General features: G+C 41.0%; 1 protein-coding gene across 1 annotated transcript in view; it reads left to right on the plus strand.

Moving 5' to 3' along the window:
• The first annotated feature begins 753 nt into the window (after nt 1-753).
• Nucleotides 754-14,788, plus strand: part of tanc1 (tetratricopeptide repeat, ankyrin repeat and coiled-coil containing 1) — an 85,107-nt gene continuing 71,072 nt past the window's right edge. The window contains exon 1 of the mRNA XM_022741371.1: nt 754-814. Within this exon, the coding sequence (XP_022597092.1) occupies nt 754-814 (61 nt within the window). The remainder of the gene's footprint in view (nt 815-14,788) is intronic.

Here is a 14,788-nt window from a genome sequence, read left to right on the forward strand (position 1 = left end):
AGGGGATAGAAACCAAAAATCCCACACAATTAACTGTTGTAGCTGCTGCTGTGTTTAGGTAAGTGTGTTTGACCGTTGTCCAGCTACATGAGGCAATAAATAATTCCAAAGCAAACAAGCACATCCAGGCTAAACTTTGAGTTCATGTTATACCGTTTCACTCTAAGGATTCAAAGTGCACAGTAGATTGGGAACAACCATGGAAAACAATTGCAAACACCCAAGTTCAGCCACATAGCATCAATTATTTGTGGAATTTAGGGCATTCGTCAGAGTGTTTTCCTGCATAGCAAGATAGCAGAACGTGTCCTTTTCTGTTTAAATATTAGAGCATTCTTTCCATGTGCCCCTCCACTGATGACCTGCAGGATTGGGAGTGCTGTGGGAAAACTTCCAGGCGGGTGCCAGCTAAGCAGTATGAAATGCGGATATACTCTGTGTTGCCATTGCACTGTTTCGTTTTTGAGGACACATTTTGTATTGTTTGGTTAGTTTTGGGTTAAAAGACTTGTCTTTATTAAAGTCTTTTTTGCAAGTGTTTGACTGGTTTTGTTATTTGCAGGTGAAATGAGGAAATGGCCTCTTTTCTGTTCCACGAATGGAAATAGACCGTTTGTGTTGCTGGAAAATTTCGATGGCTTACTTTCTATGACAGTAGATACACTTCTGTTGTCTTGTCATGGCTGCGAGTGGCTGATTTTTTTTTTTTTTCCCCTCCAGGGGCTCTAAAGAGAAGATTCCAGGAATCTTGCCATGTTCAAGGCAGTGCTGAAGAAGAACAGAGATGGAGGCAAGGGGAGCAAGAAGGATTCAGGTATGTGGAATATCAAAGAGGCAAAATGGCAAGCATGGATCAAGAAAACAAGTTTCCCCATACCCCAAGGGTTAGACACAAACTCTATTTCATAGACAGATGTACAAACACTTCTCTTCATGATCAACTTATTTTCTTTGGTAGCAGCCAAGTTTATACATTCATTCCTGGCTTTGGAAACTTACGGTGTATTTCATAGACATTGCTCTTGTTAAGATTCAGAATGTGAACGTTGAAATGAGTTGCAGTTGGAAGCAAAAGTTGAGACGAAAGCAGAAAAGCAATTCTAACTCCTCAGTGGACAGCTGGCAAACATACCGTCATCTAAGCCGTCATTTGCAGCAATTGCCTGAATATATATATGTTTATATAAAAAAAAAAAAATATATATATATATATATATATATATACTATATATATATTATATATATAATATATATGGCCAACACAATTTAGCCCTACCACCTCTGTCTGTGACTGGCTGTGTGATTTTAAGTGATTGACACATATTTAAATACTGTGTACTGTGTATTTAAATATGTGTACAGTATATGTGTTTAATATGTCCACAATATGAGCTGGAAAAGATGTTTGCCCAAGGAGTAAAGTAAAATAATACAGGTCAAGTTACTTGTTTACACTGAACAAAACAAAAGTTAGTAAATGGTTGGGTAAAACTGAAAAAATAGGAATCATGCAGACGTTGTCCTTCCAGTGCTTTGTTGATACATAATTGTAAGGACTATCACCATAATGCAAATGAACCTTCAATAAAGCATTTGGTGGAGTACACATGAAAATATTACTGGCCATTTTCTTAAACATGAAGCTTTTCATTGCAGTTGGGTATAACAGCAGGGCCCATAATGCAACGTCTTAAGTCACAGGCTCTTGCTGTAATGGTAAGGGTTTGTACAGTCTAGTACACGATGGTGTAGAGAAAATTACAACTGTGAAGGCTCACACACTGAATGCCACCAGGGATACATCCCAGCACCAGCCCACTGTGTCTTTCGGTCATTCAAAGTTCAGAGAACCATTGTTACGTCTATAACTCTCAGTTCAGAGCGGGATATCTTCCATCATTTTTATTTAATTTTGACTGTAGAGACAGCCTGGCCATTGTATCATAACAGATGTTTTCTTTTCCTTTTGGAAATCTATATTTTACAACATGACTAAACATGAGTCACTGTCAGCAAAACATTGTTGACTAGTCTCTTTTTCACACAGTGCCCGGCCCCCCAAAATGCTCTGTCTTGAAATAGCAGATTGACCATTTATGCTTAGACTGCATCTACCAGCCTAGACTTGCTTTACCACCTCAGGACTGGTTTTAACAGGCAGTCTAGTTCAAACAGTCACTGTATACAGTAGATACGTGTGTCATAGTTCTGCTCTCTCTGCTTTTGTCTGGTGTGATTGTTTCACTCAACAGTCAATGCAAAGATTAAAGGGGAAAGAGTCTGGCTTTGCTTTACACATCAGTCACTGCCACTGCTCTCCAGTACAGTACAGAGTGTAAATTTAGTATTGTGGGCTTGTTTTCTATCAAGTTGTTGCAACCTGTCTCGCATGCATGAATCACCCTGATAACACAGCTTCCCTGTTTCCAGACACACACACACACACACACACACACACACACACACACACACACACACACATATACTCTTACATGCAGGAGGTTCTGTGCCTGTGAAGGCTGGGAGCAGCCTGGGAGAGTTTTATGGTAGGATACAGCTCCTTTATCCCAGCCTCACTCTCCCAGTTGGATCCCATCCATCAAGCCAAAGCAGCTCGCTCTCCTTTTCTCATGCTGGGACAATAAAATCTGGTCACTCCTCTCTGTTGTTCAGAGCTCTTAAGACAGATGAGAGGTCGCAGAGATACAACATCTCGCAGTGGTCACTTTGACCCACTGTTGGTCCTGCATGGTACAGATATCTCTACAGCATATTTTTTTTTATTTTCAGGTGTTAAGGTTTTTATGTTGAAGGTCAGACTCAATGTAATGTGGGTAATTTCCTGTGAAATTGTCGAAAAAATTACCTGTAAGTAGTCTGTAATAAATAAAAGTATTTCTTAAATTATCTTAATTATGGTTCTTGAAAGATCTTGGTAAAGTTTTGGAGAGCTAAAGAGCGTACCATTTCAGATTGTAAGTTGCATCAAAAATGTTGAAATGCATATTATACCACTCTGTGTTTACTTGTCTGTTGTCCTTGAAGAGGAGGATTTGTTTGGAAATTCAGGTTCTTCCTGGGACCTGAAATGATGTTAGTAACACAGAAGCCCTGATGGGGAAGGCTGTGTTTATCAAATTGGGCACGCTGGAGTATAGTTAATGGTCTCTGAGATGACATAGTACCATATTGCACATAAAATATTCACTGCATCTTCTGCACTGCTTGAATAAAGATTTTGTTTTGATCCCAAGTGTTTTGATAAAGAAACCTGAGTTTAAATTGAATGTCTGGTGCAGTGGAGTTTTGTCTTCCATTTTATGATATGTGGTAGTATTGTCTTTCTATATTCAAATTGGACACAACGTGTAAAAGGTTAGTTTGGCTGTTACAGCATCAGAGATTTATGGTTGAGATGTCAGCATTGGGACAGCAATTCTTGCCGTTTTATACTGGACTGTTGTCTTTAAAAGTTTGTTTGGTAAGCTTGGTCATTTTGTTCTTGGCAGATTTTGTTTTTTGCAGATCAGTGAAAATTGTGTTTATTAGTCGACCCTGTTGTTTCTCCTAGACCTGTTTGCATTCATACAGGGCCAGACTGTGCAGACTTTCCTTGCTTCTGAGGGACCAGAAGGACAAAGTCCTGTAAAATCTGCTCAGCAACATATAATGGAAATCAGAGGGAGGACCTTGATAATAGTATAATTGCAAGATCGCTCAGCATATGTTGCTCATGACATGGTGGCTGTGGACTGGAGGAAACTTTAAAGCAGTCAAGGAAACTTGGCCCCCATGCCAGATACCACCACAGTCATTAGCTCTCCTTTGGGATCTCCCCATTGCCAAGACCACAAAAACTCACAGTTTGCTAATTTAGTCTCTCCATCTTGTGCTCCTCCTAGATCCTTCCTCCTCCTCCTCGTCCTCCTTGCTTGCCTCTTCTTGACTCAATCTGTAAAGAATCTGTTTGGAATTGGCCATTTCAATCCCTTTTAAGTACTTTTTTTATAGTGCCATGTCATTCTGGAAGTGGGATGCTAGTTTGCTGTGGCCTGTTGCCTTTGATGTGAGCATTTTCTGAGAAAGGTTACATTGCAAGTAGGCCTCACTGGAGTTAACAGATTTGAGACCCCAAGACACAAGATGATTATATTGTAAAAACTCAACCAGTGTTTTAATTGGTGTTCGCTTTCAGGATACAGGCTCCTCAGATTTTACTGCAACTTTCACCTATGACTTCCTATTAATTCACAGCAGTGTCTGGTTTGTAGTTCACTTCAAAACAAATTGCTTGGTGTAAGTTGGTAGAACAGTTTTCGGACGGTATCTCGCTTTCAGGAAGGTTTGTGTGATTCTGTTCCATGCTGTTTTCCTCTTAATGGGAACATTCTTCAACAACAGTATTTTGAGTTAGCAGCAGTGAGCCTACATTAATTGTTGGCAGAAGATACCCCGTGCATGGCTGTGATTCTCCTGTCAGGGCCCCCACAGTATTCAGCTTCAGAACATTTAACTAAGGTATTAATTTAAAGCCGACTTGCTTATTTTTTTCAGTATCACCCTGTAAATTGTTTTATGGGAAGTCCAACAGACAGAGACGGTTGTGACAGCCCACAGTGCTGATAATTAAGTTGAGTGTAATCAATTGGTTCTGTTTTCCAGCCTGTAGAAGAAATATTGATAATGTTAGATCCAATAATAAGAGTTAATATGGACTAAATTAGATCACAGGCCAAGTAATTAGTGCATATCAAGTTTTTTGCCATGTTATAATGTGTTGAAGTTTTTTCTTTTTTAAGCCATGGAAAATCCATTTGATGGTCATGTCAGGACAAGTCTGCATTTTTCCACTAAGATTTAATGCTCTTTCTACCAAACTGGCCTTTTTCTTTCCTTTATTCCTCACAGAGGAGAGCTGCTGCGTACTGTCACTGTGGTCCTGGGAGTATCTTCAATGAGTTCATGATGTGACCCAGAGTAGCAGCACTTTTGACTCAGCTTTAATTGCTGAGTGTGACTGTGTGGGTTAGGTAATACCTCTGAAGGCCCTCCAACTCTGCCTTCCCACTCACTGAGCTTGGCTGCTCGAGGCAGCTGCCAGACAGTTGTCTGTCTGTTGTGGGCGACGCAGTGTTAATCACACTAGCATGCATAGCCGTGCGCTCTCTGTGGCCGATAACAGTTTCAGCTGTTTTTTTCTCCAACCCCCAACAACACACAATGCCACACACAAGCCATGCACACACAAACAGATATGCAACCACCACCAGTTGGCAAGGCTTTTCTCAGTTTATCTGGCAGTATGGAGACAGAAGCCACTCGCGCACCTGGCTGGACGGGAGACACCAGCCCTGTTGTTGACCTGCAATCATAGAAAAGGGGGGGGACTCTACTGCCTTTAACTTGTAATTACCCAGCTGTGTGTCAACAGGGACAGTAATTGCCCTGCATGTCATGCTGACAGCAATGACATAAGATACAGTTTTCAGATTTGTCAAGAGTGAAAGAACAAGATTTAACCAATAAAATGTGAAGAAGGAGCAAAGGATGAAGCGGCTCTAATGCTGGCACTTTTTCATTTTCATGGATGCCTAATAGCATCTTTCGTGACAACTGCATCTGCACCAAAGTCGCCCTTAAAAGGTGGCGTGTTCTTTTCAGATGCAGCTTGGCTTGCATTTGAAGAGTGAACATGTGGCCACATTGCTTTTATCATCACCATGGTCTCCCACAGCAGGCGGTAAAACAACAGAGGATAAGCAGACGTAGACAGGAATGTAATGAGTTATTGGTTTGCTCACTTGCAGAATTTTTTTAAGTCTCTAATGCCATTTTTAAGAGGCAATTTCTGATTAGGAGCAACCTCATTTAGATTTCAGGAAGATAAAGTGAAAGATAAACGGAATATTCATAATTCAGAAGACCCATGTACAAACTGATTGTGTGTGTGTGTGTGTGTGTGTGTGTGTGTGTGTGTGTGTGTGTGTGTGTGTGTGTGTGTGTGTGTGAGGAAGTGAGCGCGAGAGACCATTAAGTACTGCACTCTGTTGCCTCAGCTGTGGTGGTGACTGGTACATGCTGTCTCTGCAGTTTCTGTGAGTTTCTTGGGTGTTTTGACATGAAACAGTGATTTGTTTCTAAGGGTCAGAGGCAACAGCAAATTGGTTACAAGGCAGGATTTTGTTGTGTTTGTAGGATTTCACATGGCTCTTGAAATTGGCAATGCCACAGTGATGATAGGGTTAGTAGGTTTGCCCTTCATGCTGAATTTTCTACAGTTGAACCCAATAGCCCTGCAATAACTACTTCCTTTGTGAAACTTGTAACACTCAGTTTTAGAGTGAGATGTTGATAAAGCTAATAATTTATTTGAGGTGGTAGTATCTGCTGTTGTGCTATTGTTTGTTGTAGTCTAGGTAGGCTGAAGAAAGCAGTCTCTGATGTCTCTGTATTCTCTCTCTCTCTCTCTCTCTCTCTCTCTCTCTCACTCTCTCTCTCTCTCTTTCTCTTTCTGTGGTGATACAGTTAAATACAAGAGCAGACATCGCAGAGATTCCTTTCCTGTTTTCTGTATTCTTTCTCTTTCAGCTGCCCTCAGGGGTTTAACATCAGGAATTTTTACTGTTATGGGAGGACTTCCCTCAATAAACAATAACCACAGGTGGTTGAACCATTGTTTGTCCAAACAAAAACAGCTTTTTTATTGGTTACTGGGCAAATATAAATTATAACCATAACATTTTCAGGCAAACTTTATTTCATGGGTTCTTTTTACAGTTAGTGCAGCTAAAACACCATTTTGCAAGGAATAATTTATCTATTTCATCTGGTGCTTTTAGAAATGGAAAGGTTTTCCTCATCTGAGATTCAGTACTACATGGTTATGTTAGTGTGTGCTAACCACAGTGGCTTCAGGAAACAGTAATGGTCTTTCGCCCGCCGAAGGATGTGGCTCATGTTACTGATAATGTATGACATAAAAACTTTGTTTCTAGTCTGAGGTGTCTATTTTTTTGGCTGGATAGGTGCAGTCTTCCAACCCCACTGAGGGAAAGCATGACACAGAGTTCAGGTTCACAGTGAACTCTTTCACTGACAAATACATGGTGGCCGACCCTCCTCATCTCAGACATTAACAAACAACGCTCATGACTGAGTCTGCCCACAGGTTCCAGTGTGTTGGATAACCCTGCCTGTGTTATCCTGGTTCTTCTCTGTGAATAGCTGGGTGGCAGTGTCCTCTTCAGCCATATCTACCGCAGCCATTTTGAGACATGCTTCCTCCTTGTCCTGTGGCTTGTTGGGGAACTTAACGAAAACTCCCTCGCAGAGTTCTTCCGTCGTGGGTGGAAGTTTAAACATTTCCTTTTATTAGGAAAACTTCTAATACGCCAAGAATAAGTGTGTGTTCCAGGTGATTTAGGAATGCATGGTGTAGATCTTGTGGCTGGATTAAACTTTTAGTGAGTTAGGGAAGCATTGAGTTCATGAAAGACAATATTTGTGTACTTTTAATAGCTTTGATACTGAAGAAGACAGAAATTTGTTAATTGAAAAAGACAATCTGTTTTTTTCATAAGATTTGGTGTTGCAAAATCAAAACTTGTGAGTGCTGAACCAAGACAGACAAACAAGATGCACACAGTCAACCGCAGGATGTCTAGACCACAGATTACATACAGTGTGTGACCTATACATGAGAGAAAGACAGACTCCACGTTATGCCACACACAGATAGAGAGAGAGACAGAGAGAGAGGCAAGCAACCTCAAGATACATTATTAACATCCTTTGATTAACCATAATAAGTAGTGTTCAGACCAGAACCACTGAGTCCTTTATCATCAGCCCATGGTTTTCCTTTTGGAACACACTTCGTACTGAGCAACCTCATACAGCTATGAAGCTAGGGTTTGTTCAAGTTTAAGTAAAGAGCTTTCAAGACTAAACATTCTGTGACAAATGTTTAAATCAGTTTCACTTAAAAACACCTATACACAGGCTTACATTGAGTTTACTGTCCAATTCTGTTTTTTTAAACTTTGATTAAAAGAAAACTGTGCTGACAATCGTGGAATAGCTTTTTGGCCCATGTTTGCTATTTTTGCTCCCGGTCATGTTTGTGTAGATTTTCATGTCCAGACAGTTGTGGTAGGGTTTAAAATGGTGGAGAAAAGAATGCACCTGATTTACAAAGGAGACCATTGAGTTCACAGACCTGCACGGCTATCAAAGCACTGTGCAGCCAGCAGGCAACGATTAGCAGGGCGTAGCTCAAACCACATCTTTCACTCACACACACACACAGTCATGTACAAATACACAAACACACACACACACACACACACACACACACACACACACGCCCACAAACCTCAGGTGTATCAACATTAGACACTCCCTGGCTCTCCTTCTGAAAACTAAAATAAAGGCTATCGGGGAAAGCTGTTAACCTGGTCGCCCAGTGTCGCTGTTTTCTGTTTGACTTTTACAACAAATACTGGCCTCAGCTACATTTAACTTTCACATTAGACTTCTGAGAATTAAGTCTATGAAGCTCATAAATTTCTGATCACACCGCTATGGCCATACACTCCTAAAAGTTGTTAATGCTGCCTAACCAAATAGCAATGATTTATATTGGTCTCATGGTAAGTTGTATCTAACATTTGCACAACCCACAGTTATGTTCTAATAACCTTGAGTAAAGCCCACCCTTTTTTATCTGTCGCTCTCCTAGTTCCTTGGCCTGACAATGAAAAGCAAAAAATGATATAGCATCATCGGAAAAAGGGCCTAAGGCAGCAACAATCTTTGTTGTAAAATTGAATAACAACTGCATTCACACCTTGAATGCAGGGCATAATGTGTACTTGACCTTACGAGTTTCACTTGAAGGCGAGATCACGTCACATAATGAGTTGATGAAATCAAGCCTGATAATCCGACTGAACTACCATTTCATTTCCCTTTATTATTCAGCCTGACACCAAGTTCATTTTAGCCGTCTCTGTTTTAGTTGCTAGAAGCAATTAATATCTCATTTCATGTCAAATTAAGGAATATGCCTAGAGATGTTGTTTATGCTGTTTCTTTTCAGTATAGTTTCATAGATGCTATAAAGTGGCAGAGAAACTGCTTGAGAATTTTTAGGATCATGTATTAGTACTTTATTAAATGCTCATTAATTAAATATTGGTTGATTTGGTTTTCAATGGCATATATTTTTCAGTTGAATTATAACTTGCGTCCCATGCATGCTCTGTGTTTTGGTGATGTCCGACCAACAACACATGGAGGCTAGCTAAATGCAGTAGCTGATGGTCAAATCTGCCGATTCCCTCCCTGTCCAGTGGCTTTTGGCTGGAGAAATGCTTCCGTGGTTCCCAGAGGCCCACTGTCTGCCATAGCAGCCAGTGACCACTCTCCATTACCCTAATTTGGCTCTCACACACTCAGCAGAGATGGTGTTTGTGACCTTTGGAAGTGGTGTGCGCAGCAACGGACAAGAAGCCAAACAAATACACGAGTGCTCAGTAGAAGCAGGGGGTGATGTCATCTACACCACAGCAACGCACTAAGTCATAGTCCCGTTTACCCCCCCCCCCCCCCCCCCCCCCCCCCCCCCCATCCATGGGCAAATAGTTTCTTTTGCTACTTCAAAGAAGAGGAAAAACAGTTTATCAGTTAACATGCCAGGGTGTTTTTAGATGGTCTTTGAAGGGGTGATAGTGGCTGTCATTGCAGTTAATTGGCTGGAGAGGTCAGCAGGCCACAGGTTTTTCTAATTACAGCGTGACCTGCCTGGGCAGACACATTCCTTCTGTCTGATTTTCCGTTTTGCTTTCATACCTCCAACATCCTTTGTCTGTGATTTAAATGACCTCCTAAAGTGTCCCTTTTTATGCAGATGACTATCCTGTCACCCATAGGACATACAAAGTAATAACTCTTCATTAGTGTACTTTGATATTTTTCCAACAGTTTTGAGGGTTGTGTTTTTCTTATCTATCGCCATCTGTCTATTCATACACCAACCCATGCTGTCACAGTGTCTGACTCTCAGAAAGGTCTGTGTGGGTGTCTGTGGAGACCTCTGTTCAGTCTTGGGCTTTGGGGCCCCTTTCTCTTTCCTCTATCCTACTTTGCTCTATGCTTCTCTGTTCTGCATTTCTGAACACAGAGACTCCTTTTTTTTTTGCAATTGTGCCTGTAGATGAATGTCTTGCCATCCTTAGCTCAGGAGGGTTTGAGACAGGCTGAACTAATGACCTCGGCTCCTTTGTGCCCAGCCTCAAAGGAAAAGGGAATGGTGCTTATTGCAAAGAGGAACAGTTTGCAGAGAGTGCTTCCTCTTCATATTTATATCTCTCTTATTTTAATGGTGTTATTTCATGACCATTCTTCATTTGAAACTTTGTTGGTGAAGTTTAGCAAAGCCTAACAAAAGTGGTTGAGCAGCATAGAAAGTGAGGTGAAGAGCATTCTGTAGGAGTTGTGGAGGATGTCTCTTTAGTGTCGGATGGGGTAATTTACGTTTAACTCTATTGTTGATCTTTAAAATAATACATCAACATATCATGTACCAGTGGTTGGAATAAGGTTCTTATCAAAACAATCTGTGCATCAAATGATGGTTTATGCTAAATTCACAAAGATTTCCAAAGATAGTACAAAGCTGCAAGCTCTGCCTTGGTCCTTGTTTACTTTTGGGATTAGGCTCTTTGGAAGGATTGGACGGACAGCCTTTGTGCCATATCTCGTCCATTTAACATTATTGAACAGGCTGTTGTCCAGGGGTTAGTGGTGTTCTCATGACCTCACCTGGCCCCAGAAGAAGCTCTGCCTAATGATCTGTGCTAATGGCAGTCCAAATCTGTTGTTATACCAGATCTCCATGGCAACCCAGGACTCCAGACCATATTGCACTTGTGGCAGGAGACAAATTTCACTATTGTCTCAGAGCTGCTTGATCCATATTGTTAACAGATAAAAGTCAAAAATTAGAAGTGGAACAGACAAAAATTGGAAGTGGAAGAATGGAGAAAGCCCCAACGTTGACAGGGAGATCAGAAAATGTGTGGCAGCTGAAAGCTCTTGTCCATCTTTCATCTGGCTGCATTGTGAATCCTCTCCCTTGAAACACAGTGGGCCCAGAGCCGTGATCACAGAGCTAAGATGATTGATCATAGTAAGGACATGTGTGCTCCATCATCCATCATCCATCCCGTCCTTTGCTTAGACTGTACCAGCTGTTTCCATGACTTGTAGAGGACATTGTTGTAATTAACCCCATGTACAATCCATGTGAGACATTTATTTTGCAGTTTTACTGTAGACGCATTAATGCATCTGCAGCTGAACAACTGTCCAAATTGGCCATTTAGCAGTGCTCTTTATTCCAGCAGTCGAAGAGCTCTCACTTTGAACACTGTTGTTAGGAGGTGAGAGGGATATTTGCCCTTTAACTGTGGGCCCCACTCTGCTGCTAGAGTCTGATACTGAGGGGGCCTGTGGAGCCAGAGAGACATTCACACTGGGACCTCAGACACAATACTGCGAGCATGAATATCAACAACTCTCCAGCCAGGATTGTCAACAGTCGATCTGCCCTAATTTAATCCAAAACTGATGAAACGAGGTCAGGCCCTTGGTAATTCAACATTGCCACTTGGTTCATTTACATTTGCATTATGTCAAGTGTATTTTAACTTCTTGTTGGGTGATATAAGTACCCTGAGCACACAGGAAATAAATCAGTGAACATTTTCTGTGGTCTGGATTTCTGACTGCATTTGACCTTGAGACTGATTGATGGTGTGAACACACATAGTAGCTTTGTAAGACCTCACTATTAATATACTTGGAATATAAAAGGAAGAGATTCCAAGTCGACTGAGAAAATGTGTGCAATCATATGCTAGTATTATGTGTGTGTTCAGAATTATAGCACACCTATTCTCGGTACACACTGTTGTCAGGTTGGTAGTATTTGTAGTAGCATCGATTCACACAAAGAAAATGGGGTCTTCTATCAGATTCTTTATTGGCAGTCCCCTTGTGTCCCTGTAAGGATTCTTGAAATAAAGCATGATAAAGATACTTTCTGGCCCATGCCCACTTAAATTGGCGATTTATGAAGAGGAATGGGAAATGTCATGGGGCCTGCAAAGTGCTGCCCCCCACCTCCTCCTGTTCCTCTTCTTCTATTCCTTCTTCCCCAGGACACACACATACCCCTCCCTGTCAGTCTCTCTTCCCCCGGGGCCAGTGGGGAAGGCATTCCAAAGCTCAGGCCACTGCAGAGTGTGCTTCAGAGGGAAAGAGAGAGAGAGACAGTCTTAGTGTTTTGGATTCAAAACATTCTACCATCTTGCCTTGCCCACAGCATCTTAACTTTGCATAAAACAGCTCATTTGTTTTCATTATCAAATGCATATAAATTTGAGCTGAGGGTTCCAGAGCTGCAGGAACTGTCTCCGTTTCTGATGAGCTAAAACTTATGACGCTGTCAGAGTTATTTTCTCTCCTCAGAGGCCACCAGCATAGATGAGTAATCCTTTGAAACTAGTAAGAGAGTTGGTCTGGGCTGTTGACGAGTTAAAGGAATTTGATTATTGCAGACTAAATTGACATTGTGTGGTAGAAAAAAAGTGCCCAGGGGAGGGATGTGGGCAGTCTGCTAATATACTTAACATACAATAAATAAAAGTGGAAAGAAAAGAAAATGGAAAGGAAGAGATGTCACATTGGTTGCCTTTTATTGCCTGTATACTTGATTCTGCACCATAAATGAAGTCGGGTTCAAAGTTATACAAGTGAAAACAAAATGTGTTGCAAGAGAGCTAACACAGTCTGTTTGCTTTATTGTTCATCACTTACATCATTTTGTGTTTTACAGTCTTTTGTCAGGCTGCTTTATACAGTATTTTGACCGTTCCTATGGCTACCACTGACTGAGTAAAATGGTCTGACATTAGAATGGCCTCATGGGGAAAAACACTGATGCCTCCACAGTGTTTCACTGACTGGTTGCATGCCTTTGCTTTAACAAGTAATTTCTATATTATGTTATTTAGTGAATCTGGACCAGACAGATTTGCATCTAATTAACATATTAAATCTAATTTGTCCTTCATCGTCATAGACCACTTGTACCAAAGACCCTCCCCCACTCTGTATTCCTTGTTGTCGGGCTCTCTCTCCTCTCTGTGGGTTGCTGTGTGTTAACCATGACAGCTTTTGTGAGACTGTCACCCTGGTCTCGGAAGTACACAGGGAATCCACATTGGCACTCACTCTAGCGGGAGAATTCCCCCTTTGGTGGATTGTCCTATGGTCATCGTGTTTTGTGTGTCGACTGAAAGAATCTGCATTAATTATAGCGTTTTTTCATTCTCTCTGTGGACCATAAAATTAACTAGTGAGAGGCTAATGGAGTATTTGTGTGTGTGTGTGTGTGTGTGTGTGTGTGCGTGCGTGCGTGCGAGTGTTTCTATACAGTATATGTGTATGGAAAATGAAATGGTATCATGACTCATATTGTTTGAATAGACATTTTTAGTTTAACCAGCTTTTGCCAACATATTTTACACTGTAAATAGTATACTATGTGGCAAGCGAGGTGGTTTGGATTGAATACTACAGGCAGTGGACAAACTAACAGAAACACCACTATTCCTCTTTGCTAATTCAGTGGCATATTTCATTATTTTTGAGACTTCAATACTTTACATAGTTTTGCAGTTTGGCAACTGATTCACAAAAAAAAAAAAAATCTGATTGTCTGATATTTATTATAGCAGGCACGTGTTGCTATTAATATTCAACTCACCATCACTTACTTGTATAGCTGCTTTTGTAATTATGACAGATGGTAAAAACTCTCCCAATTCATGGCAATATGTGCCTAGCACAGGACAACTGCATTACAATCATCACAGTGGTCACATGTAGACCCTCACCAACACTGGCTCTTAAAACTACTTTCCCATTAATGGCATCTCAACACAAAAAATACACACCTAACATGCATCATGACCATCACCAAAATTATATTTATTGCTGGGGCTGTATATCATTTGAAACGAATGTGAAATCAGTGTCAACATAAAACATTGGGTTTTAATCCCATTACAAATTTAAGGAAGCCTTAAAAACCTAACCCCCTCCCCCAATTCAGACAGATGCATTAATGTGGGTCAATAGGTCAGTGTGCGTCAGCTAACACTCCTTCCCTCCACTCCTCTTGACTTGGGTTAAACGCAGGTCACTGTCCATCTTTTGTCACAAGATCATTGTGAAAAATAATGTAATGTTATGAGTGTTGAGTGTAAATGTCATTAAAGCACCCAACACACAGAGAGTGAGAGAGACAGAGAGAAAGAGACTGAACAACAAACTGACCTGACAGAAACAGAGTGAACGAGTGTGTGGGCGATTAGCATGCTTTTAGTATGCTGTAAGGAGAGACATGAAACTGAAACTTAACTTCATTTGGTAATTACTTTATGTGATGTCATTCGGTGTACTTGAATGGTTAAGCAGTAACGTGTATTGAACTGTAATGCAGAGTCTCAGTTATCAGTGACTACCTGATACTGTGGGCACAGCTATGCCAAACAGTAATTTCTATGGCAGAGCTGCTGTATTGTAATGTGTTTCTGTTTGTACATGTTTTCTGTGGTCTGGCATAAACCCACACAGTATTCCTTAAGGTTGCATCATTTTATTGGGTGGGTCAGGCCTCTGCTGGACAATGGAGAGGGTCTGCATCTTTTCAGCGGGA

The sequence above is a fragment of the Seriola dumerili genome, unplaced genomic scaffold (assembly GCF_002260705.1).
Source record: "Seriola dumerili isolate Sdu_G_001 unplaced genomic scaffold, Sdu_1.0 BDQW01000052.1, whole genome shotgun sequence".
Classification (NCBI taxonomy): Eukaryota; Metazoa; Chordata; class Actinopteri; order Carangiformes; family Carangidae; genus Seriola; species Seriola dumerili.